The sequence below is a fragment of the Accipiter gentilis genome, chromosome 13 (assembly GCF_929443795.1).
Source record: "Accipiter gentilis chromosome 13, bAccGen1.1, whole genome shotgun sequence".
In the NCBI taxonomy this organism is placed as follows: domain Eukaryota; kingdom Metazoa; phylum Chordata; class Aves; order Accipitriformes; family Accipitridae; genus Astur; species Astur gentilis.
Window position 1 is genome coordinate 5,271,034 of NC_064892.1, and position 22,569 is coordinate 5,293,602.

The 22,569-nt window shown below is 40.3% G+C and overlaps 1 protein-coding gene across 7 annotated transcripts in view; it reads right to left on the reverse strand.

The window, feature by feature from the left end:
• FARP1 (FERM, ARH/RhoGEF and pleckstrin domain protein 1) overlaps window positions 1–22,569 on the reverse strand; it is a 209,600-nt gene that overhangs the window by 32,895 nt on the left and 154,136 nt on the right. For 5 of the 7 annotated variants that reach the window (XM_049815836.1, XM_049815834.1, XM_049815831.1 and 2 more), the window contains exons 8-13: window positions 21,581–21,728; window positions 19,354–19,449; window positions 18,641–18,804; window positions 16,917–16,985; window positions 16,112–16,187; window positions 13,704–13,944 (exon numbers count right to left, since the gene is read on the reverse strand). In XM_049815836.1, the coding sequence (XP_049671793.1) occupies window positions 13,704–13,944; window positions 16,112–16,187; window positions 16,917–16,985; window positions 18,641–18,804; window positions 19,354–19,449; window positions 21,581–21,728 (794 nt within the window). The remainder of the gene's footprint in view (window positions 1–13,703; window positions 13,945–16,111; window positions 16,188–16,916; window positions 16,986–18,640; window positions 18,805–19,353; window positions 19,450–21,580; window positions 21,729–22,569) is intronic. The other 2 variants (XM_049815833.1, XM_049815832.1) reach the window with 1 other exon arrangement.

Consider the following 22,569-nt stretch of genomic DNA (forward strand, 5'->3'; position numbering starts at 1 on the left):
GGGAAGGGATCAAGGCATACATGACTGAGCTGCAATATTTGCTGCTAAACATCGAATTAATACCAAATTTTTCACCATTGTAATCCACTCTATGAAAGAGAATAAATACAAGAAGGGGAGTCACCCTAGGAGTACCATTCTTTCTAGCAAAGTAGAACTTCAAAGAACTCAAATCAGTACTTCATAGGTAGCTACAGGACACAAGTTAGAACAAATTATCTAGTGGAAGTCTAGAGAAAAAGAAACAATGACTTTCTACAGCAGTGTTGCTGCTAAGACCAGTTAGATCTAACATGAAGGGAGAAAACTACTAGTTCCCCAATTTCTACACACAACACAAGTATGTATATTATACCTTGTAGGTCTTTCCATGCTCCTCTGATTGTTTGGGATGGAAATGCTAGCATTACATTTGCATAAGACAGGCAATACTTTTAATGCACAAAGCATGACAACTTTAGATGATCACAGATATAAAGTCCCATTTAATTTTGGATTAAAAATATTAAAGAATTAGACAATTAATTACACTTCCATGGATTCATATACACTACATCAAATATTACTGAAATTAGCATTTTGTCTTCTGGTAGGCAGCCAGACTACTGACTGCACAAAGGGAAGAATTTGCCAAAAATGCCCCGTGTTCTCCCAGTTACCCGCTCCTTCGAACCTCTGAAAATCTAAACCTGTTTTAGAAGATGGAGCTGTCATGTGGAAGAACATTTACAGTCTGTACCATTTTGGCATTACATGTTAAAATCCAACCAAAAAAACGTGACAAGCACAGGTAATAGGCTGTCTAGGATTAAATGTAAAACACATACATCACCATATATAATTAAGGTCAAATACATTTTACTATCATGTGTTTATGTCCTCCCTAGATTACGATAGGTAGGTGTTCTGTTGCTACACAGCTGAGATACTCCAGTAAACAGAGGCACCAATAAATATAATTAGGCCAGTAGTAAAACCTATTTATTTTCTGGAAGAACTCAAGATTTATTGCTAGAACATGAATGTTTTCCAGTTCCAAACAAGTTCATGTTTATATATCATTCCTTTGAAAAGAGAAGGAAACAAACAATACAGTTATCAGTTTACGTAATCATGACAGTGATGTAGCCTATTATAAATCAAAGTCAAAGCAGTATTTGTCTGAAATAAAGGTCTGTATTATTACAGCTAGCAAGAAAGGGTTTACCAACAGTTTCACACTAAATCAATGTTCAGTGAAATTTGAGAAAAATGCCACAGCTTGTTACACAAATGTCAATTTTATTGACACTAGCACACAACTGTATACAGTGTTTTCAAAAGAAATGGAATTCATCATTGAGAAATAGTGAAACAGATTAATAGCAAGGTTGTAAGGTTAAAAGTACTTAACTCTACATTACAAAAGACATAAGAAAAGTGTTATCACCTCAAACGTGGAAACAAAGAAATTCTGGCACTATCCCTGTCATTTGACAGTGAATAAATGATTTGCACCTCTGTGAGAAGTTCACAGGCATTATAGTCTAGAAGTTAAATAGCACCTATCTGTGATAGATAGATATATCGACATATCTACCTACCTATTTATTATCCCGGGTCTAAGTTCTGATGTACTGGAAATTTTATCAGTACAACTCCAAATATTTCAGACTATAAAATATCAAATGGACAATGAATTAAAGACTTCCTAACCTACACTTGGAAGACATAACTTGGGAAAAGTATTATGGAAAGTGTCACCAAAAAGTGTGCCTAGTAGCTCACAGCATTGAGTATACACCCCATTGATTAAAGACTTGGTCATCAATACATCACTGACATTCTCAAAGTTATTTTGCAGCAAGTTGAAATGCTACATCCTCTTTTTTGCTATCAATGTGGACATGAGCAGTGACCAAATCCAACCACTACCACTTAGAAGCAAGAACTCAGTTAGACCCCATCTGCCAATATGCTGAACAAGTGAAAATTAAAGCTTACTATAAGAAAGCGGCTATATTACAAAAGGGCCTCAAAATGCTGTTACGTTAGCACATTCTGGGGCCTAATTACAACCAACATAGCCATAAAGATCAACGCATTGGATGTTGTTCTGGTAAAGGTGGGAAACAAACTGACTGACTCACAGCAGAATGAGTAAGTCATGAAGAAATGAAAATGGAAGGTCTCCTCTCCCCCATCGCCAATCAATCAGGACATGTGTCATGGCAATGCTGCAAAGTGACTTTCTCTTTTTTCATGGAGGTGAGGAACAAATAACCTGTATTAACCAAATAGTCTTTTGTCAGTATTTCATCTGACCTCCTGCCACAGAGGAGTATATTCATACAGGCTCTACTCATCAACTATGTACTGCAGAATATAAACAGAAGCAGAAGGGAAAAGATCAATCTTATTTACAAGGTACTGAAATTCCTCGCATTTTACCCTAAAGGATTCATTGATTGACAGGCAATTATTAGCATGTCAGTTGCCAGATATCAAGTGGTTCTGCACAGCACATTAGGGGCCTAAAAGTTTTGCAGCTGGTAACATGGAATCATCTTTGCTCGTACTTGAAGAGATTTTTATTTAGATTCAGACTTGGGCCGTCTTTCAAATGTAATGGAGCCAGCTACATACACACAAACCGAGAGACAAGTACAAAAAAGTTTATATAACGATTGCTGAAGCACATACTAAAATTATATCCTTAATGGAATGAGTAAGAATTAAGCATGTGCTTCAATTCTTTTCTGAGTTTGGGTTTAAGAAGAGAAACAAACACTGGTTGATGACTGGCAAGTAAAGAGAATGCACTTTACCAGGGTACGCCAGATTAGCCCAAAATATCTGGAGTGGTTCTTAGTTCCACTGAGTCAGTTTACTCTCCAGACACTGGGGCAAGGTGCTGCAGTAGGGAAGGTGACAGAAGAAGTAAACCTTGATTGAAATCTAACTTGAAAAAAATCTACAAAACGACAATGGCATTTTACACGGCCACAGGACATGAAATTATGGGTTACCATCCCAGCCTTACACGTGTCTCAAATCACTCCCCACCAACATACGTGTTCCATGTGCTAAGTAAAATGAAGCCAGTGGCTAAAATCAAATACTTAACAGCTATACCTCTGTCAAAACACACATCACAGTTGCTTGCTGCAGTTTGGCGGTGGGAATGCGCGGGAGTGCTGGCAAGCTGTGGGTCCCCAGCTAGAGAGGGGTAGGCTGGGCTCTGCGCTTTTCTGGCCAGCCGTGATCCATCCCCCTCCCAGAGCTCAATACAAATCCTAGGTGAGCTGAACGGCCTGCTGCCTCTTTCCTTGTTGACTACACAGACAGCATAAGATGATCTGAAATCCCTGGTTAGAGACTTTAACCTAACATGGGAGGGCTCCCCTCTTTGTGAGGAAGACAAATGTGACTCAGTATATCCTGAAGATAGCCCTCCTCTACTCCTTTTCTCCTGAAACTGCTGAATAACAAACTCAGGCCATTTAGGGTTGTGTATCTGCTTCAAAAGAAACAGTTTCCATCCCTACGCACTGTGTTTTAACAGCGAGGGAAAGTACAGCGGTGTTAAGATGCTCCTGGGTATGTTCCTCCTCTGTAGAGTACCAACAACTGAAAACGACTCAATTATGGAAACTGAGAGGAAACATCAACCATTACTGAAGGTGACTGAAATTCTGCTGGAAAACCTCATGTACAGCTACAGTGCTCACTAACTCAACTGTTCAGGGTTATATTGTTCTCAAGGTTTATAGGTTTATTATTAGAAATTATAACATATTAAGAGCCAGAAAAGCACTGTTCTCAGTACCTGGAACGCTGCAGGGCTTATTCTCTCTTAGGCTTGGTCCACAGCCTGCTCTGCAGTCAGGGGAAGCTCGTGACACCCAGATCCCAGTTACTCTGCTTTAAGGACAGATGAGCGTTTTCTAAACTCCAGTCTGGTAGATGAAACCCAAGCTGTTGCCCCCATACCACTTATGAGCACTCTTTATTAAGAAAGTACCTAGCAGAGCTGCCGCTGCTGTGGCCACGCAGCTAGGTCTAGCTTAATTTTCCACGGTCACAGTGGCTGCATACCTCTAACTCCTACCTCAAAGTTTTTTTCAGAGAAAGACTCAGGACAGACAGTACCAGATGAAGTGGCAGGAGTTTTCATATGCACTTCACCAATGACTTAAGTACCTTAGATTGGAGAAGAGTTTAATAAGGGTGCCCATCCCTTATTGTGCCAGGCACATCCACGCTGCTGAACTGAGTTACGGGATGGAGATTTCTGCTCTGCTCTCCCTCAATACAAGAACAAAATCCCACTGACTTCCACAAAAGCTTGATGGGGAACCGTTCACCAAGCTGCATTTCTCTTCCTCATTAAACAAAACAAGCTGGAGTGCTGGATACAGTTTGTTAAAGATCTTGAAAAGTAGTTATCTATCAGCCATAAATTTATGTACAAACATCCCTGAATCCAGTACCAAAGAATTTGAGGAGGAACAGGAAGAAAAAACAACTCGGGAAGAGATCCCATGTCACACATAACCAATAATTCTACCGGACTTGAAGGGGAACATGACAGGGAGAAAGGTTTGCTTTGACTTCACAGCTTCAAAATGCATGCCCACGTCAGGAGTGGCAGTGATTTGGGAGAATGGTGCACCTTCTCAGTGAACCAGTTTCCTCATATTTAGGACAAAGCATCAGCCAGCAAACGGACAGAACAATTAAACCAGTGACAGTTTTACAGCAAAATACCAGTTAGAATGAGTAAAAGCCTTCAATACAGGTAAAACTAAAAAAAAAATAATAAAAAAATTAATTCCATGCATACACAGTTAAATGGCTTGACATGCTTATAGTCTCATCAAGCTTGGTGTTGGTTTAGTAGCCAGCAACCTCTCCAGCTGGTAAAGGTCCATGCTTTATTGGTATACTGCAGTATTAGACAGCGTTGAGTGTGAAATCAGACAGTAACTGCTGTTGGCCTACATCAGGGTATACTCACATCTTAAGAACAAAGAGAGAACATTACAGCCTGGGAAGAATACAAGGTCACTGGGCATCAGTCCTTTGTCTAGCCTTGATCTTTCCAGACAGAAATAGAGCAACCTCTGGAAGGATTCCCTGCTGTACCCAGGGTTAGGGTTGGTTTGCTTTTGTTTGTCTTTAAATCAACATGACACAGTGCTACAATGGAATTGAAAATGTTCAGCCTCCATGTAAGCTTATGCCACAGATACTGTCCATTTCAACAAGACATCTCCCCAAGACTGCAGTGATCCTGCTTACAAGCTACGGCAGACAGACTTGCTCATCGTTGGGTGCAGTCTTCATTAGGAAATGAAGGGCAATCCGATCATGCTCAATGGAGCCCAAATGCCCTGGAAAATGGATTTTCTTCCCCCCTCCCTCACTCCTCTGGTCCTCAACATGGTGCGGTTTCTCAAGTTGAGACTCACAACCTGGTGGGGTTTTTCTCCAATTCTGAATTGAGGAGTGCTCTGTGAGACAGGATCACTGTAATAAGAGGAATTAGGTACTCCCAATACAAATAGGTATTTCTGCAGTAAAAGGACATTGAGACAGTGCTCCAAACAATGCAAGGAACAGAAGATACACCATGCCTTGAGGATAGACAGAACATTGAAAAGGCTTTTTCTCCCAGATAGGTACATGCTGACAAAACAGTGCATACAATGAAAGAAAAAATGTTTCTCTTTAAACAGTATTAAACAAATGACAAAAATGAGAATGAAGTCCCCAGTATTTTCAATTTTAAAAATTAATTTTGACTATCAAGAGTTATTAAAAAAAAAAAAAAAATCTATGCATGTGCACACACAGAAATCAGGAAAAGGGCTGGATAGGTGAAACACTGCCAAGCTTATGAACTTTTGTTAGTGGGTCCAGGTGAGTTTTTTAGCAGGAAAGGGGAAAAATAAGGATTCAACTAATCAAAGGTTTTTAAGTGCCTCATGGAAAAGCAACAGGCATGAGCTCTAACATTCACTGAACTAAACAGACACCTACCTCTGATCTTGCTGTAAACCATCAAAGGCAAAAACCTGTTTTCTTCTCAAAACAGGATTTGCAGCATTTTAAAGAAAGCATCTAATCTAATTTTAACAAGCTTGAAAGCTCTTGAATCAGAAAGCATTCATTTTCCTTCAACCTTCCATGTTCAATCAGTGACAGTTGTTATCATTACTGGCTTTAGAGTTAAATTTTATCAGTAGGAACTGTGGATTTTTATGGTTCTCAGGGGCCAAAACTTTACAAAAACACATCAATAAAAATTACACCTTAAAACTCTAATCATTCTAGAGCAAACTAATTATTTACCGTCGTGCCATGCAAATTTATGATCCTAAGGTCTTTACCCCCTTTACTGTAATATCACCACCATTATTTACACTCATACTTGTGAAAAACATGCCTGTGAATGCACAGCTCAGCCAGGCACACGGGCTTTCCAGATCTCATAACATTTAAAAAAGTGCTCACTGCTTTTAATAACAAACAACATAAAACAAGCTTATGTTACACGCTCTTTATAGACCACAGAACTAGAACAGAAGACAAAATACTCTAAAGAACTGCTACATGTCACCCAAACTAGGCTATTTATTCATATGATGCCTTTGATTTTTAAGTAGAAGCTCTGTATTTTAAAATATCAATGGCACCACACAGCCTAACCGTAGGGAGGAACGTAGAATATGCCTTTGTTCACAATCCACATGTTGCACAAGAATAATTTCCCTTATAAATAAGTAAATATGTCCCTTGTCTAGGCATGTTTCAGCAACTATAGAAATTACTGAAATAGAAGAAGAAAGAGATTTTATTAATTTTAATTTCCTAGGATTTAAGTTTCCTTCCTTTCTAGAACCTGACAGAATGGGCAAAATTTTTCCTTAATGTAGCTTGACTGAAACCAGTCTGCTGCTACCCACGTTTGAGAAAAGTTACACATCAGTCTAATCTTTGGGACGTCCTGATGTTAACACTGTGCATCAGCCACTAACAATCAATCAGAAACCCCCAAACCATCTTCATATCAAGTAGGAGACACCAACAAGCAGCTGGGTTTCTGACAAAAGGACTGTTCTCCTGCCACTTAGGGCTGACGGCAGCTAACAAAAGAAAGGAGTATATATTAAAAATTGTTCCAGAAGATTCAATTTCCCTTATATATTTAGGGTCTCTCTTATTTGGTGCGGAGTAGAGGATTGATCCCCTAAATGCAGAGGAAAGAGATGAGCTAAAATGTACAGAAGCTGCCTTAGGAAACTACACCGTTCAGAGAGAGCGGCATTATTGGAAGACTAAAAGGGACTTTGGCTTCCTTCACTTTATACATGCCTGAACACAGAACGTCTTTCCTTCACGCTCGCTGCCATTTCCAGCCAGTAACAACCACACTGCTGAATGAGGTGGCTCTCCAGTGGTCCACATCCTTGTGCACAAAGTAAGTGACACTGAACTCCTTCACACACGTGCAGAAGTCAGGAAAAACTTGGATCGTTAATTTGGTTTTCATCATTAGAAATTAAATTGCAGCAATTAAAATTTCACTCTAAAGTCACCTCTGACAGCAGTCTAATGCCTCATTATGACAAATGAGACTAGTTAAACAAACATGGTATTTGACAGAATTTATAGGTCAGACATCCTTTCTTCTGTTGAAGAACTGTTCCAGAAATAGCCACAATTCACGCTAATTGCATATAAATCATACTGATGAGATGTGAATCACTGGTTTTCAAGATTCAAGTTCAAGTCTGCGACATCAGTTCAACTGATCAACACAATTCTTGCTCTCTGACTACCCTAAGAAACTACTGGGGCTTTAAACTCTCAGGAAAAGAGTAGAAAGCATACTATGCCAAAGGGGACTGTAAATAAATAAGGCTAGACATTTTCAGTGTGCTTAAGATATTTCCTATTCTTCTCTTTTCCTTTGTCCTCCCAACCCTGGAGCCCCCCCCCCCCCCCCCCCCCCCAAGAAACTTCTAGTTGATTATGGAGACTCTGCATGTATGTGCATTTATCGTGGGACAGAAGATGACAGAATTTAAAGCATGTCTGCTTCTTAGTGAAGAAAAGGAGGAGCTATAAACAGGTTTTAGATCTGTCTAACCCATTTTCCATTTGACTTTCTCTGGTCACCACCAAGTAATTGCATGTACAGATTAGAGAGGCCAGACAGGAACTTCTGGCATGAATGCTACTGCTTCAGAAGGAATACAGCTGCTTCAACTAACACGAGCCGCTCCACAAACATCTGTGCAAACAGAAACCAGCCCTACAAATACTCAAGGGGGAAAATACAGGTCCTGAAGCAGTCTGATCTAATAATACTAGCCCCATTTAGTGAACTAATTTACAAACCATTGTTTTTTCATCCTTTGCTGGGTTCTAATGACCACAGTCAGCATTGCCAATGCTGCTCTGTCGAGAAAATTCTAATTTTGCATGCCCTTTAATCTTGAAGCAAACTGGTAGACTGATTTAATTTTTCAAATTATTAACGTGCAACTCTTTCATTAATGCTCATCCATCTACTTTATAAATGATAGTTCCATATAGCTCACATAACATACATGCATATACAGCAAACCTAAAAACTTTCCGTTACATGTTGACATTTTTCAGCTACAGAAATTTCTCGTCCAGTTTTTCTTTGATATAATTTGTATTTAGCATGCGCTACAGTGGTTAATGGGATGGTACCTGTTCGGCAGGCCTGTGAGCTATGACCGATTTGAGACAACAGCAGCACTAGGCACAAATCATCTTCAGAGAACACCCCTCTGTCATGCACAAGGAATATGTTTGCTAGGGGATATGAACTTAAAACAAAAGCAGTGCAGTCTAGGCCATTCAGATATTAATTATTCAAAACTCTGTACCTGCAATATCTTATGTAGGTCCTGGCTCCTTGCTACTATCCACGTTTCCTTCATCTAGCCAAATTTATTCCCAAATTTTATATGCCAGGTCACTGAGGAAAACTAGATATATGACATGAAAAACAACTCCAGAAGAAGATCCCAACAGGACATAAGTTCGAGCTGCTGCTGAGCTGGAGACAAAATTGTCTGACGTGACTCTTCTACTGTCATTGAGGAAGATGACTGAACATGGTCAAGTACTTGGAATTGCAAAGAAAGAATCAGGAGTGCCTTTTATCCATAGGCTAACTACATTCTGCACATTATTTTGGGACAAACCCCTAAACAGCTTTTGCAGCTAGTCTCCATATTCATCCAACTATATGGACAGAGCTGGCTCAGCACAGCAATAAGCCATCTGGACAGCCCAACAAGAGGCTTCCTCCACATCCTCTGGAAAGACAGGAGATAGGTGGCTCAGGACTACTCAACTCAGAGTAGATGTAGCTGCTCAATCTTGCTGGGATTCAGCTCCCTCATTTCTAGCAATTGCCTAAGGATATCTGGGCACATGATGAGTATGGGATTTAGAAGTTAATTATTGAGAATAAAAAAATTCAGAACAGTGAATCAAAAGTACCATCAGCCACACTCCAAAAATCTACTGGAATCGGTGGAAGAATCCAATTTTTTACTTAGCCTATAACTACCTCTGTTAGACTTGAGACACAGGTATGCTTAGACCACTGCTGTTGACCAGCGCATGCAGATTAATCAACGCTTGCAAGGACAAACTTGAACTGACAGCTCCTCTTCCCGTGTGTGTGTTGTGAACCAGAATGAGAATTCCCCCTCTTATCTCCTCCGCAGTCTTGCCCCAAAGGTTTCTGTTCTTTCCAGGAAGATCTTTCTGTATTTGTCCCACAGAAACAAACTCCCAGATGAATTCTAAGGGACCTGACCCTATGTGAAAACACCAATTTAAAACTGCTCTCTCACTTACCATTCTTGGCAAGCGCTCAGATATGAACCACATGTCTGATGGAGGAATTTGGCCCACAGACTGTTTTTAATTAAATGCTTGTCTACTGATATTAAATGGAACTTCAGTGGCGTAAGAATGCTGCAAAAATGATTCATCCTAAATGAAGTTACTTCCTATGTAATTTACAAACTTTCTTTCTTCAAACTTGAAGAATTCCACATGTGTTAAAACAACAACCACTTAAACATTTGAAGTTGAAAAAAAGTGCCAGATGACAGAAAAGAGCTGCAGAAAAATCCTCATATTTCATTTTTGAGGATAATATTCAAAAGGGTAAAGAAAAGCTGTTGAGATATGTTATTAGCAACTAGGCTAACTCCAACTACCAGCAGGTCTGTTATAAATTATAAATCCATTATCTTTGTAGGCATATAAGAGAAGAAATAGGGCCTGAAAACAGTATCTGAAAAGATGCAAAATAGTAAACACCATTTATAAAACTTTATATTCACTTAAATCCAAACAATATGAAATCTACTCACTTTTCTTAAGTAGCAGAAACGACTGCAAATCCTTTTGTTGAAAATCTATTACTTGAACTCTAATTTTACTGGCTAACAAAGCAATTAATTAATCTGTCCAGATTGCTATTACTTTACTGTATAATATAACTACTGGTACTTTCGCTGCACAAGCAGCAAAAGAATCAAAAGGAGACTCATGCACCCGCTCCCCATGCTCATGCTATCTGTTAACGCAGGCTTCAACTACTTATATATCATCTTAAATATTGAGAAGTTCAAGGCAATTATTTTACAGCTATTCTAAATCCCAAACACAAACCACCTTCTTTTAGAATAACATACAAGCAAGCTTTTCCCTAATTATCAATCTCGCTCTTTCTAGGTTCATGCTTTAAACTACAGGAACAAATGAGAGCATTCCCTGTCACCAAAATACCACTGTCTAAAGAGATGTTTTAAATCATTCCTGTTCAAAAATGAGGGATCTAATCTTTAAGAAAACCAACACACTAAAGGAGATGAGTGGGTGAAAACTTATATTTACACAAAGATATATTTTACTGCAAAAAGTAAAGTATATAACAAGACATGCCTAACTACTGTAGGTATCTTTTTAAATATCCTTCACTCAGATTAAACTCTGTTAAAGTGTGCATAGACCAAGGCATTAGAAAAATTAAAAAGACTTCTTATTTTATTATTTTTGTAAAAACGATTTTGAAAATTTTATATTGTCTAGATTTACAAAGTCCTGTAACTTGTTCATCGGTACTTATGTGGGTGGATTCATCATTGCTGCACACATGTACTGCATGATGCAGATCAGTGCAAGTGACCTGCAGTTCAGTCAGTGCTGCTGTTCATCACTTAAAATCCTCAGATTTAGTTCCCTTCTCCCACAAGAAAAATATATAAAAGTTAAAATTAAGGCCAGTGTTAAAGAGCACATCTTGTCTCTCAGCTCTAATAACTGCAGGACACTTCACATACAGGAGACCTTTCATCTGGATTTTCTTAGTTAACCTGGAGAAACTAAAACCAGATTTTATTAGGATACAGCCTTAATTCTCAATACTTTTAGCCTGTGAAAAGGAAGTTTACAAAGAATTAGTCTCTCTGTCTTTCTGCACACGTGCCAAAATCTCACTACTCTATGTACAGTTCAGAAGACAATCAGCCTGGACTACAGTTAGTCCCATCATTCTCTGTGTCAGGGGATGAAAAATTTATGAGGTGGCACTATGGGAAAAAATAGCCTACGACAGACTAATTGGATCCTGTACAGATAAAGATTTTTCATGATCAAAGCAAAAAATAAAATTAAAGAGCCACAATCTCCAACCCCAACCCCCCCCCGCAAAAATCACCCACAACATATCTTTGATGTCTCTGTAATAATTCCACTGAAAGAATAAGGGGAAAAAATCTCTTGCAATTAATCCTTATACCACACTGTTAAAGCATAGAAAGGATTGCCTTGCAAGTAATAGTAGTACCGCTCTTCATTAGAGCTGTTTCAGTCTAAGTTTTTTCACTTGAATTATATCTTTCACCTAGTTCTCTTTCTTGCCCAAGAAAGAGTTTGGAGTTTCAAAATCTCCATCACCAAATCAGCCTGTTGAACCCACTGAAGAAAAAGCCAATACTGTAATTGTTCCTGTATACATGCCTAATTTGCAACCTCAGTTCATCAGTTAAGATTATAAAATGGGTTCTGAAGATGAGTAGACCAAACACATTCTTGCTATGAAAAGATTTTCCAGCATATTTCAAGATTTCAACAAGTCTTGCATTTGGCTGTAAGTTTAACTTTTTTCCCCTAACTCTGTTGAGGCACTCATAAGTTGCTCTCCTTATATGGGAGAGGAAAAAAAAAATTGTAGTAGATGTACAAAATAGCACAACATACCTACTTAGTTTTGTTTTTGTTTGTTTTGTCAAAATAACTAGTCAAGTGTCAAAGAAGCTACAATATATACCTAAAAAATGACTTCATACAAAGAATAGGTGAGTGTATAAAGTCTGACAAAGGTACCTAGATCAGTAACAACTTTCCTCTCCTCCTGCCTTTCAGAGGAGATGCATTACTGTTAAGCTTCACTGAAACTTCTCCTTGTTATTGTATTTCTAGCATCCTTTCCCTCTGGCTAATCAGTACAACGGTAACATCTGAAATAGCCCATGCGCTGAAATTATTACCAGCCACCCTTTACAAGCCCCAGAAGATGCAACCGCTCTGATGAGCGGTCACAGTATCCCCTGGTCTCATACGCCCCGGTCCCTAGCAGCTGAAGACCTGCACAACATCCTCATCACTGAGGCCAACAGACACATCCTCCTCTACCTCCTCATCAAGCTGAAGGCTTCCAAAGGAGTACTTATTTCTAGGCATGGGAGAGGAACTCAGCACAATGGGGTTTCCAAACACCAGGGGGTGAGTGAAGGGGTTAATGATTTCTGAGTCGGAATCGCTAGATTCTGTCCCACTGCTGGTGGAGCCCTCCATCATCTGGACTGCAGCCATGTGATCCATCACGCCACTGGAATGCAGCGACTGCACGACTGGGCTCTGCTTTGACTGTGCCCCAGCTGGCATACCGTTGGCCATCATTTTGCCTTCTGGAGAAGACATCTTAGTCACTCCACCTCCTTTACAATACCTCTCTGATCTATATTCCTGCCCAGGCGTTGAGGATAGCTGGCTTAGGATAAATGGATCTGTAACTGATTTATTGCAGAGATTTGGCATTTTCTGTGCACGAGGCCGTTGAGAACCTGGAGAATATCTGCAATACTCATGGCAGCTACTGGCGTGGTTATCCTCCTCCCCAGTCCTCACCCTGCAGTCATGCCCATTTTCTGAGACATAACCCTGAGAGCCAGTTCGGCTCAGGCTCATGTTAGGGCTTGAGCCTTTGCTACTGGGAGGCAATGGAGTGGCCAGTGGACTACGGCTCCCTGCCCCTCTAAACATTTCATCAACCAGTGAGCTGTGCCTTGGCATCCTGGGGCTTCCCCCAGTATAGAAGGAGAGATTAGCTGGGTTATCATCAAGGTACTCTTCAGAGAGATACTGGGAAGATTTTATAGAGGCCGAGGAATCCCTATATCTAGTTCTATTGCGATTTTCATCTCTGTAGTGAATATAGGCACCACTGGTCAAATCACCCTCATAATTGTCATTTGTTTGGGAATATGACCGGGTTATTTGTCCTCTGAGGAGATCATACTCGCTATCTACATCACTGCAGTCAATGAAAGGAATGGAGGTGCTGCTGCCATGAGCAGCCCTGGAAGCTGGACCTGTGCTTGGTTGCTGTGATTGAGGTCTGTTCTGCTGCATCCTGTCCTTAGCAGCCTCCTCTTCTTCCTCCACTGTTGACACCACTGCTCCATCCACCTTTCTGCCTTCCTTTGGGCTCTTCTTCAAGGAAGGGCTCTTGTGCTGTCCAGTGTCTTCTGTTGAAGCTTTCAATTCCTTTCCTTGCCGGCAGCTCGGCACTGCTGCAGCATCATTGTCATCTCCATAGGCAAAGCTAGAGCTCTGGAAAGATAAAAGAGGGAAGGCAAGGGGGAAACAAAGGGAGAGGGAGGGGTGGGAGGGAGAGGTTTGGGAGGGAAGGGAGCCAGAGGGAAAAGGCTATGTGTAATTATGCACCAGAATTTTGCACTGCATCTGCAGCTATATAGGAATCTCTTGAAAGCAGAAGAGGCAACCCAAGATTCAAAATCAATTAGAATTAAAAAACCAGAAGTCTCTGATCTTGAAGAAGAGAAAAATACATAAGCTAAGCAAGGGAAGAAAAGGCAGACAGAATGTGGTGATATGTAAAAAGGGGTATTTGAGGTGCTTCCATGGCCTAAGGCAGCCATCAACACTCTAAGAACATCAACCTGTTCGCACTACCCTGAGAATCTGGAGGAAAAGATAAACACGAGACACATTCTGCACAGCCTACTTATACACACTAAAAAAGCCATGTGTGGGCTTTTGAGCACCCCACATTCAATCCCTGGAGCATACCTGCCACTAGTTCATGGGCTGGCTTTTCTGCACACATAAATATGTCGAATCTGCCCAGTAGCCATGCTGCATCTGCCTGAGCTTGTCTTAGCGATATTAAAATGCTAAAAGATATTTGAAATGGGCTGCATTTATAACAGAATTCTCCCCAAGTTCTTAGGGTTGCAGAAATGAGAGAGCTTGTGAATATCAAAAGGAAGCAATGCGAGGGAGGTGAAGGTTCGGGTAGCACTCTTAAAAACACTAATCTAGTAGCTTGCTCCTGCCATTTAAGCTCTACCTAACATAAGGTTATGTGATTAAAGGTTCGCCTCCACAAACACGGATGAGCACACGGAAACAGGGTGGAGGAACCTCAGTAACCTAGTCAGGAAAATGAAGCTCCTTGACCCGGCTCCTCTGGGGGCTGTCCCAGGAGAGCCATCAGCCCATGGTCTGGGTTTGTATGGGATGCCAGCAACTGGAGAAACCAGAGCACGTGCATATTGGTTAGGTGGGTAGGTCAACATGTAACTGCTAGCAAACATTAAACTGGACTAGTTGATGAGCAGGATAAGAGAGTTGGAAGCCAAGTACTGGAGCAGCCATGAGTCAGGCCAGACACTGAAAAGACCATGAAGCCTGGGGGTCAATTACTGGCAATGTCCTGCATCTGCACCAGGTATTGGAGAGACACCTTTGCATGTGTGTCTGTGTGAGGTAACCAGGAACCAGAGGATCCCAGTGTCAGTTACTGGCTAGACTGAGAGTCAAAGATGAATTACTGGAGGAATCCATAGCGTGTGTGTCTGCAGATCTGAGTACCAGCAATTGGAGTGGGGCTGTGAGCCTTGGGGGTTTGTATGCCCAGGTACCAGCCACTGGGAGACCTGGGGATCCAGGGGCCCACTACTGGATAAACTGAGTGTCTAAAACCAGCTGCAAGAGGAATCCATATCGTTTACCTATTTTCCACTAATGAACTTTCACCCTGATCAGCCAAGGAGTGGAACAGCCACTGGCACTGTCTTGTGGGAGTGCTGTTCTCTGTGTTTACCTGTGTGGCTGGCTGTGTGTATACATGTATATATATTGTACATGTGGATGCCCATAGTGAATACATGCTCAGCCTTACCACTAGCTGGACCTGGGAACATGCAGCTGCTGCAACCTCACCACTATTGGGCTATTGGATTTGCAAACACCTAATATGTAACAGCTACTAACATAAGACAAATCCATTAGGTATCTACAGAGATAATGGCTTGAAATTTCAGAGCTATAATTTTTCTGAGGAAATAATTCTTCTCCTCCCTGGTTAATACAATAAAACAGCTTGCCATGGGCAATCAAGACTCCCCAGTGAAGGAAGAGAAACTTTTCCCAGATGCAATAACCAGCTACAACCTAGGGACCAGCAGTAACACTGTGGATTGCGATTTTTCAGATGCTCATTAAGTACAGCTCAGACAAACTCACTATTTGTATTTGTCTGGTTGTCTGGAAGCAATGCTGTTCCACAGTGGAAATGAACTTGTTCTACTTGCAGAACCTAAAACTTATGACACCCAGGGCTCCTCAGCTCCCAGTTAAACAGAAAGTGAGCAGAAAACTATGCTCCTAGAGTTTCAAAACAGCAATCAGTGGAGGGTAATCTAACAAGAAGTATTTAAAAGGCATGATCCAGGGTTTCACCAACATCACTGACTTGTTTTGGCACCTCTGTATGCTGTTCTGAAGGCTGTGCAGTCAGACTCCTGATGGAATGAATCTTGCTGTGTTTCCTGGAGATAAAAGGAAAATTGCAGTAAGAAGCCATTTCAGTTTTTTCTACAAATAGGAATCAAGAGACATGCCTTCTTTAAAACAAAACCTTTGAATGGTAGCTTTCATAAAGGTTTGCTCCAAATCAGATTAACATTCTTCCATTCTGTAAAATTTAAATGTGCTATGCGTTGCAAACATACCATTGTAAGAAAAGGGAGAGGTACTGAAGCAAAAATGGTTTATCACCAGAACATGAGACATAAGCAATGAAGTGTTGTCATGGTCTTCATGGAATTTTGGCCATTACTTTCAGCTCACCATGAGCAAGATGAGTTCAGACAGAACTGGCTCTAGCAAGTTGTAAGCTTTCCCTGGAGACCTCTCCCTTGAGGTTGGCTGTACCTGTTCCTGTTACTTTAGTTTTATTCTAAGATGAATATGTCTGTTCACATGTTAACCACAACCCACCAAAGAGGGTGCAAATCAATATGGGAGGAAGTTACCTGTGATGGCAGAACAGTCACTGCTGCAAAACAGATTGAAGACCATTGATTTTAAATAAACTATAGGTTGTGCCAACTTCCGTCAAAACATTCAGGACCAAGGTGATACTATACAAGTGATAAACTGTCAAACCAGCGAAGAAGGAATTTTTTTACGTGGACTGGTGCCAAGATCTTAGAATATAACTAACTGGAAAGAATTTGATTAAAACATATTGGGATAGTTCCTTTACTTCCTCTCACCTTTCAAACTGCACTTTTTTGTGCCCTCCTTCTTTAACATAGTCAAGAACTTGCTTCTGAGTCCGACCACTGGAAGAAAACCACAGTTAAAACATTTAATGCAATATACCACCTGGTCATCATAGACATGTATGCGGCCTGCATATGAAGTCACAGCTACCACAAAAGTATTTGTCACTATTAACAGAAACTCACGTAGAATCATAAGAAAGTGGAGCTGCCGGTCAGATACACACAGTTTTTTATCATTTTGCATGTTAGTTGCCTCTTTTTTTTGCTATGGAGCTACTTTTTGATGCCTTTTCAGAACTGCTTAAATTCAGTTGTGTGCCCTTTACAGGGTACTACGTTACTGGGAAGTCACCACAACAGAAAGCGAAGCAGGGGTTAAGTTTTCCTCTCATGAACTAAAAACATTCTTGAATCCTTTCAAGTCAAATGCCAGCCTTACCTGGTATCAGTAAAGCCTGGAACCAAGACGAAAACTGCTGAAATCTATTTCATGACTCAGCTGCTACTACTAAACACGTCAACTGTGTTTAGTATATATATAAGCATATATACATTTTCTGCAGAGATTTAGGCTGGAAATCCCTTTCTCCCCTTCTGCTACAGGCTGTGAAAAAGTAGTGAGAAAGCCTAGCACTTCCTATTGTGCACAGTTATAAACTCCAAAGGGAACCGGAAACCCACACCTCAAGAATGCTCAATAGAGAATCAAATCCTTCCCATTCATTAGAGGTTTTCAACATAAGTACCACAAGGCCTGGAAAAAATTACTGAATATATGTAACACACACCACAGTGAGTGGAGGATGTAGCCAGAACTTGCTCTCCAAACCAGGAGGTAGAGTTGAATGCACCTACAGTCTATTTACTCAGGCAGAAACTTAAGTTACAGCTTGTTTACCCTAACATAGATCCTTCCATTTTACTTAATTTACTTTGCAGGCAGGAAACAAAGTGGGAAGAGAGTTAGAATGGCCGTATTTACTATGTTCTTGCGCAAGGCAACTAGAGTGTACAGTTTATCTCAGCAAAGAGGGTTTCTGGCTGTTCAGCTTATATCACCTTCGCAAACAAAATAAACTGTATGAATAAAAAGATTTCCCCCCTGGCATACACAATACAATTATCTACAATGAGGCTTCTGCCAGTGTAAGAAAAAACCCAAAAACCCAACCATTAAAAACTTTTCTACAGCGCTCACAATAATGCAGGTAGACATAGCCTTAGCATCAGTGGTCATCTCACATAAATTCTTTGCAAGCATAAAGGTCTCAGCATAAAGACAAGCCATTGCTTTTAACTGCATAGAGATGTGTTTACCACAGGGACATGCAATGAAAATACAAATCTCTACTCTAATACATAGGAGAGATCTGATCCTAGAAGCAGAGGAACCAAAGAATGCCAAAAAGTTGCTAGCTAGTGTTGCTTAGGACACAGGCGGATTTTCTTATGTGAAGCCAGGTGGAACCTATATACTTTATATCTTACTTCCAGAAAGCTACTTTGCAACAGCTACTACAAAATAAATGCAGGCTTTTTGCATACTATGTTCTTTGCACTGTTGTGGCTGAGAACATGCAATGGAAAATATAAAGGAGCAAGCTACAGTGCAAAAAAGGGAACCGAAAATAATAGGTTTAATTCTAGATCATTATGGATGTGATTTTGAAATGGGGAGTTGACAAAGGTGGAAAGAAGAATGAAGGTCTTACCTGAACCTAAATGATGAACCTCTAGAAAAAAGAACGGGTTTGGGCTTTGGTTTAGGTTCCTCAAAAAGCCTGAAAAAGGCATGATGCTCTACACAGATCTTCCAGAAAGACTTGCAAAAATCTCGACTGGCCATAAGGAATTCCAGGGTGTCCTGGAATGAACTCTGAAAATTGAGATAGCATTTGCAATGTAAGCAAGCAAGCAAGATATATTACAGAGATGCATTGACAAAGCAGGTGCTATGCTACAAAAAAAAGAGCTTTTTCCCCAACTCATTGGCGTTCAGGCTTAACAGCCCATATCCTTCTCACTTTGAGATATCGCTGGTCTGCTTGGCAGTATCAGACCTATTGCTCAAACTTCCTTTCACTGGCAAATATCACAGAAATAAAGTGGTCTTAACATTAATGAGAAGAGGTGGTTTACATGCTATAACTTAAGAATTGATGATATAGTACCAGAGTCGCAACCAGAAGATGACTCTGTGACATTCAGCTTACATTTCCTTTGCTAGGACTGCTCATCTGAGATGCCAGGTTGATGCGTGCAGTACCAACAGTGAACATAAGCAATTAACATAGCAAAACCAAAAATTTTACTGAGGTTATAAAACCCCAAAATCTTATTGAGGTGATAAAAACATATGTCTGACCTGTCAGTAGAAATTTACCAAATAACCTTTTGTCAACTTCAGTTCCTGACAAGCACTTACATTCACATCAGGCCGCAGCTTGATCAGAAAACGTTTCCTCTTGAAGCTCAGCTTTCGAACCTTAGCCCAGTTGAAGGCATTGATCTTGGTGTGACCCTACAGAGAAAAAAGCCAGCAGAGTTTAAGCATTCCAGATCTGAATGGAAAAATGTAGACCACTAAAGAAAGCTTGTCATAAATTAATCATCTATTCACTTCACTTGAAATTATAATATTTCTTATGATTGATCCTCTGATAATGCAAACCATAAACATCTGGTGCTGTGACTGAAGGCAGGTTCTTATGGTTAAACTCTTGCATATTTATAGGACTAGGTATACTGAGTTGCTGTGAAAGCCATCTGACCCAGTATCACAGCACAAAACAGGGCGGCCCAGCTTTTGCCCAGATGATGTTATCTTGTTCCACTACGCAGACTCAGATTTTCAGAGGACTAAGTCAAGTCCCAGAGATGCCTCCTTCTCTTTCTACCACCTACAGGGAACTGAGGGAATCCAGACACATGACATGTCACCTCACTTTGATGGGGTAGATTTCCTTCCTCTTTGTCTACAGCGCAAAATAAACACCCCTTTAAATGTTACTTAACTGAGGGGGTGGGGGGCAACTGAAAGTTTTGTACTGGAAATACAAAATACTGGGAGTATTTTGACCTTTCATGGGGAGCAACAGAAGTAAAAGGAATCTGAATAACTTACTTGTCTCTGAAGAGTCAAAAAATGCTTTTCCCCCAAAAACCAGCAACCAAAAACCAGAAGCAAACAGCTAGACTGAGAGAAATTATCTTCAAAATACTACAATGCCCAGGCACTGCATCATTAGCCCCTACATCCCAGAAGTCTCGTTCTTAACCTTTGTTAGACGGTATTAGAGATATTATTTTAAAATATCCATTACAGCAGTTTGTTCAGTAAAGATTTCAATACAAACGTGCCTACAGCACAGTACGGAAGTTTCAGAGAGCTAGTACAGGATTGTTAAATGCAGAAATCCATGTTGTTTTGGGCGTCGTCACCAGACGGATGTAGGAGTAATGACAGTGTGATGATGTCTGCTAAGTCAACCTGCTGTCTAAGCATCACATAATTAATCTCCCTTAGAATATTCAGCAGCACTGACACTGATTTCTAAATAAATGGCATGCTTTAAAATAAGCCTGACTACTGCTAGTGCCATTTGTGAGTGAACCCTTCTTTTCCTTGAGGTCATTCTAATGAGGTCTTCATATTTCAATTTCTATCAGTTATATCCAAAATAAAAGGATGAACTTAAGGCTCTTGCCCTGTGAAGTGCTTGAAGGAAGCCCTAAGCCTACTGCCAGATGCCAATTCAAAGCAGACTCCAGCAGGTCAGAACCTGACTTCCTTTTCAGCATTCAGTCTTCAGGCTTGATCCAGCAAAATTTCCAAGCTTTTCTGAAAGTTCCAAAAAAAACCCCCCAAAAACCAACCCCAAAATTGTTTTGTAAGTCCCAAACACATCAGGACAAGAAGAGACGACTGAGTTTTAGAGCTTTACAAATCAGGCATTGGGCCTTCAACTCGCAGCTATATCTTTACAGAAGGATCCCAGCTGTCTGCTGGGACTCAGTGAGGTTCATGCTGTTTTGTGTGGACACATACTTTCAGCTGTAAGACAGTCTTAATTTATAAGGCTTTGCAGCTAATTACTTCAGCTGATGAAAAAATTGTGGGGTAGCAGGGAAAGGGTCTGAACATAAAATTATTTGAGTTATGAGCATTTCTAACAAGATCCTGGTTTTCTCATGTTTCAACCTGTGCTTCAATTTGGGTGTTTTACTAGCAACCCATTTAGTTGATGGCTACCTCCTTCTCCATGTACTCCAGTTGTCTGTTATTTTATTTGTCCCTGCTTCATACCCATTTAGTATGCACCACTCCTGCAAGACCTACCTGCTCCTGTATGTAAGAGGTGTCAGCATGACCAACTTAAAAATTGTGAGCTGTGGATCAGTTTGCATCCTGAACAGCACATTGTGGCTGCAGATGGAGTTCTACCCTGTGCATGCAAATAAGGTAAGAGTCCCTGGAAGTGAAGGACCTAATACAGCTATAAATGGTTTAAGGTCACTGTAGAAAAAATTTGGAAGTTCCTGAATTTTCCCAACAAAAATCGTTTAGACATGGCTGAGGTCCTGAATTCTTATTGCTGTAAGAGATCTCTCTGCTTTATAAAGTACAAAGTCATGCCCTGAGCAGCTCTAACCTGAAACACCAGAATGCCTGTGTTGGCGACAGCCAGGTTGATTTTTGTCCCTTCCCTGTCCTTGGCTGGATGCAAGCGTATTCCATACATCTCCAGCCGACGGGCAATCTCCAAAAGCTGGAAGTCAGACTCTGCTGGTGTCTGTCCCCTTGAGAAAGAAAACAGAGAAGACACACAAATTCTTCACACCTTTTAATAGAGATCAACAGGTCCTCTAGTGAACAAAGAGACACTTCATCAAAGAGACTGAAACCTGCCAGAGGTATAATATCTGTATGGTTTTTCTATGTCCCCAGATTTTTATCAGAGAGAACAACAACTTTATCTTAGTCTAAACCAATACCAAAGAATCCACAGATTTTACAGTCTATTAGAAATTTTGATTGCTCCAACTCCGAGACACCCGATACAGCTACATTTTGAACCATTAACTTTAACAGAATTCACTACCTCTCTTTGTATTTTCTATTGCAAAAACATGCTGTATTCCTAAAAAATAAATAAATAAATAAATAGAAGTGTGTAAGGATGTTGTTCACTGTAAAAGTGAATGCAATACCAAAATGAAGTAAAACAGAAGACATGAAAACCTTAACATAAATGTATGGGAACCCATAAGCACTAAATTAATCATGATGAAATTATGCAAAAGTTTTGATTATTACTGTTATAGAACTCCCTACCACTCATATCTAATTCAGTGTAACTCAAAATGAAACTGTTCAAGTCTTGAAGTGTTCTTGACAGCAAAAAATACCTTCCTATGCTTTATTCATAATTCTTTTAACCAACTTCTTACTACTAGTCTTTTCTTCAGGTCTTAGGATAGCAATTTGCATGATCATCTTGAATCCTACTCCCCCAAATCCCTAAATCTGCAAGCACTTTGTGCTTTTCCTAATACTATCAATAAACCCCTTCTTTACCCATCTCTAAACACAGCATGGAAAGGTGAAGAGGCAACATCAATGTCCTTGAAATCAGAAAGA